The 4,752-nt window shown below is 35.1% G+C and overlaps 1 protein-coding gene across 1 annotated transcript in view; it reads right to left on the bottom strand.

Annotated features, from left to right (window-relative positions):
• Positions 1-589: 589 nt before the first annotated feature.
• Positions 590-4,752, bottom strand: part of LOC106476765 — a 7,253-nt gene continuing 3,090 nt past the window's right edge. The window contains exon 2 of the mRNA XM_013937392.2: positions 590-4,467. Within this exon, the coding sequence (XP_013792846.1) occupies positions 1,917-4,382 (2,466 nt within the window). The 5' untranslated portion in view covers positions 4,383-4,467 and the 3' untranslated portion in view covers positions 590-1,916. The remainder of the gene's footprint in view (positions 4,468-4,752) is intronic.

The raw sequence follows: 4,752 nt of genomic DNA, 5'->3' as shown, positions 1-4,752 counted from the left end.
AGATAGCCCTCGTGTAGCTTTGCGCGAAATTCCAAAACAAACAAACAAACGTTTACTCGTTTTTTGTAAAGGTTTGGGGATATTTACTTATTTATTTTGATAAAAATCTAAGGATATTTACTTGTTTACTTTGATAAAGAACTGAAAATATTTACCTATTATTTTGATAAAGAATGAGAAGGTTTACTTGTTCCGTTAGATGAAGAATTCGCTAGAAACTTTAAAAGTTGATAAAAGATATTTTAAATGTGCACGTTATGCACAAGGGGAAAACCTGAAAATGTTGTCTTACAAATTAAAGGATCATAATTTCGAACTCTAAATGGAACCATACGTTACGATAATTTGATATTCTGTAATTTATATAAATATATGCTCAACGGCAGTTTTTAATCTAATGAATTCTGTGATAAAAAAAAACATTTGTCATATGATTCGTTGTCTGTGCTTTTATTCTTAAAAATATAATTCTATGTAAATATTGAATATTTCAAAATGCTTTTTATAACAAAAAAAATGTGACAAATTTAAATTATTGTTTTGCTTGTTTAATGCACAAAATACAGAGGTGATAAAGAGAAAATATTTACAATAATTATGTATATAAATTACACAATTTTTATCACAAGATCTGTTCAAAAAACGTAAATAATACCATCGAAGCAAATAACTTTATTTACAATATCTATAGGCTTAGTTTAATATAGGTTTAGTTTAATCTAGACGGTTTACAACAATAATAAATCATAGTAATTATACAAGAAATACGTGAAGGTTGAGAAAATTACAATATAAATAATGGTGCGACGGTTTATAACAATAATAAATCACAGTAATTGTACGATAAGTGCGTAAAAGGTAAGAAAATTACAATATCAATAATGGTGCGACGGTTTATAACAATGATAAACCACAGTAATTGTACGATAAGTGCGTAAAGGGTAAGAAAATTACAATATCAATAATGGTGCGACGGTTTATAACAATAATAAACCACAGTAATTGTACAATAAGTGCGTAAAGGGTAAGAAATTTACAATATCAATAAGAATTATATGGATTATAACAATAATAAACCACAGCAACAATACAAGAAATACATGAAGGTTAAGAATATTACAACATCAATAATAAACAGACGGTTTATAACAATAAATAAATATGTATTTAGATTACTTGTGGTTAATATTGTACAATAGTAAATACATAAACCACAGGCGCAATTCGTAGACTTGCCTACGTTCAGAATATAAAGGGTAAATTTCCCATAAGTTGTTTAACTCAGTGGGCTCGGCTTGACTCGAAATCCGAAGTTTGCGGGTTCGAATCCCCATCCCGCCAAACATCCTGGTTGGTGTTATAATGTTACGGTCAATGGCACTATTCATTGTAAACAGTGTAGCCCAACAGTTGGCGGTGGGTGGCGATGACTAGCTGCCTTCCCTCTAAGTCTTTCACTGGTACATTAGGAACGGCTAGTACAGTTAGTCCTCGAAATGCAAACAAAGTCAGTGACTTATGGTGAAGCTAAGATTTTACCAAAATCTTCAAGACGAGAAACAGTAGATATAACTGAGCCAGTGAGATTATGAATAAATTAAGTGATATTTAATACTAATAATCCACACTTTTTTTACGTTAAGAACACTTCAAAATTTAAATAATAAATGTAATATTAAAGTGGATCATGTGGATTTGATAATTGACAATATCATAACGTTTCGAAAGCATTATTAATCCAACAGCTGCCCAAAAGCAGTTAATAAATAGCTTTCATTACTTGGTCTGAATAATAAATCAGAAATGACTTGATGCACTTGATATCTAAGCTAGTTGCGCAAGAAGTTGTATTGATAATATTTGTACCAATACATTCTTATCTCTCGTCAACTCTCATATAGTTCGTTAACAAAAAGTTAGCACGAAGAAGTAATATTGGTTGTACTTGACGTCATAGTAGAAGATCCAATAAAATGGGTGCAAGTTACGTTTCTGTCTGACGATATTTTGCGGTTGTTCTCGTGTGGGTGTTCCGCAGTCAAAGAGTTGGACCCCGACCCTGTGGTATTGATGTGGGTCCTGTTAAATGCTGATTTTGAAATTACAGATCTGAGTTTTACTTGCAGAGATGTTCGAACCTTTCTGGTGCAAGAGAAAGAAACAAAAATGAAGAGCCCTTGTAAAGTATTTAACAAAACAAAAATGTACCATAGACTTTCATAATCAAGGTATCCAGCAAGAAGACCCACAATCCAGGTGAGACCTGTTAGAAGAGCCAGTTTTGAATACAGACGAAAGTTCTGTCTAGATGACTTAGTTTGGTTATTAGTTACGTCAGATGACGTATTGACAATTATCCTAGCACTACAGATAAAGAACACTACGTTCATAAACATCACTGTACCTAAAGGGGTAACAAAGAACAAAGACAAAGCTTTCTTGTGACCAAACCAACAATGATAGAGTCCAAATCCTGGTTTATATTCATTTGATACGTTCTCCTGCTGTTCAATTACGACTGTCACTACTACTAAAATCACCGGAGTCAACCAAGAATAAAGAGAATAGCCCAGGAACCTCCGCCACTGTCTTCCTTTCGAAACTCGGAGTTCTCGAGTTGCTCTCAAAAGAGACCTCCACACATCAAAGGCCAGTACACTCATCCATAAAAAGGAAGCGAGGAAGAAATAAAACGTGAGAGTTCCAACAACAGCACATGCTGAAGAAGATAGGGAGTGGACATGTCCAATGATGAAACAGCAATAAGCAGACAAAAGTGAAGTGGCTAAGGATGCTAGGTTTTTTCCAGATAAATTATGTAGGTCAGGAACCAGGAAGAATATTGAAATATGAAAAATAAGGCAGACGATTGAAATTCCAAGACCTACAATGGAGGTGTAACCCATGTAAACGGAAAACTTTTCTCCGTAATCTGATGTTTGGTTTAGAAAATTGGCACAAATGAAGACTCTGCCTTCTTTAAAAAAATAAACGGATTTATTGTAGAGTTGATCATACTCTGGTATGTATACGCTTTGGTTGTTTAGAATAACGTATTCGCCTTCGTTGAGGGAAATTTTTGGACACTGCAGAAAGTCCAGATTGTAGATGGTTGATTGGTTCTGAGAGTCAGCATCCGAAGTCTTTGCGGTAGTCGAATATAAAACGTAAGACCCGTTCTGTAATAATACAGAGACGTTTGTAAAAGCTGAATCGCCGCCATTTAAATTAATTATTCTCAGAAGAGGGTTACGATCATACATGTCAGGTACATCGGTTTGGTCAGATTCAGTGACCAGGTTGTTCGATATTTCTTTAGCAGTTGTTGTTTCTATCTCTACACATCGACCATTTCTAGGCTCGAACCCAAGAAAACCACAAACAATATTTCGGCACTTTTTGAACAATGGATCAAAGTGTTCATCGTTTTTACACCGGATTTTTTTGCCCACCACGTTACCCGAATGAGCATTAACATCAAGCAGAACAGAGAAAGATCGAGGAATAAAACCTCGGTTGTGAATTCGTGTTTCGGGTTGTGAACAACCGAGTTTTAATCCGTTTACATAATTACAGAGGGCGCAGTGACCATTCTTATAGGCTCTAACTGGTTCATATAACACAGCTGTATAAGATCTACATTTATCTTCGACGTCAGATCTGTTCCAATTTCTTGCACATTCTGAAATCAGATTAGGAACACATTCTCTGAGATTTAATTGATCAGGCAACATAGGAAAGATATCACAAGTGTAGAAGTACAGTTCCCTGTCATCGTCGTACAGCCAGACACCCCATCGAGACCCATTATATTGTAGGTTGTCGAACACGTAGTCTTTCGTTAGGTTCTGTCGAGATTGGTTATAGAAGTATAACGATGGACACTCTAGTCGTATCTTCCACAGTTGCATGTCACGACTAGTGTCGTTGTTGCAGAGGGCGCAGTAGTGGTTACGATATGAGATTCCAGTGGTAGGGCTGGTGACCGGAAGTTGACCTACTGGATCATCCTGAACATCCGATAGGGTAACTTCTTCACATTTTTTACGGAACGTTTCACTTCCAGACCACTGTGATTTACAGGAAGCTTTAACATATACACCATCAAATGTTCCTAAAGTAACACAATACCATTGGTTTGTAAAGTTTTGTTGATTATCAGGTTGAGCATCAAAACAACAGTCGTTATACTCCGTGCATTCACTGTCACACGCACAACTTAGTGTATCGTTATCTGTTGGCCCCATAATTTTTGACAAACACGTATGCGTGGAGAAGCAGTAACTGCTCACTTTACTTATTTCGTCATAAGAGACACTGACCGCGTTCGTTGTTACGACGGTGTATAGTATCACCATAACAACACACAAACTAGTCAACATTTTGTTATCGTGTGGGCGAAACAAAACTAAGGAGTTGTAAGTTTCATCTGGCAATCTTTTAATTTCCTTCCATTTCAAAGATGATCTACAAACAAATAAGAAAAGAATAATAAGTTTCATAGTTTTATTATCATTTTTCGGACTGTTCTAAAAAAAAAATTCCCCTGCAATTGTTTTTAAACGGACAATAGCTATAATTAGAATATAAAGAAGTTCGATAATGCATGTTGACAATATTATATTCAGTTTACTTAGACGTCTTGAATGATAACTGGTTGACAGTTAGAAAAGGAAGAAGCGTGGTATGAAAAATTAAAAGCTTTGGTTTGAAGTTGGTAACTGATATTTTGTTTGTTTGTTTGTTTGTTTG

This window comes from Limulus polyphemus, unplaced genomic scaffold (genome assembly GCF_000517525.1).
Source record: "Limulus polyphemus unplaced genomic scaffold, Limulus_polyphemus-2.1.2 Scaffold11497, whole genome shotgun sequence".
In the NCBI taxonomy this organism is placed as follows: domain Eukaryota; kingdom Metazoa; phylum Arthropoda; class Merostomata; order Xiphosura; family Limulidae; genus Limulus; species Limulus polyphemus.
This window is presented reverse-complemented; position numbering and strand designations above follow the sequence as displayed.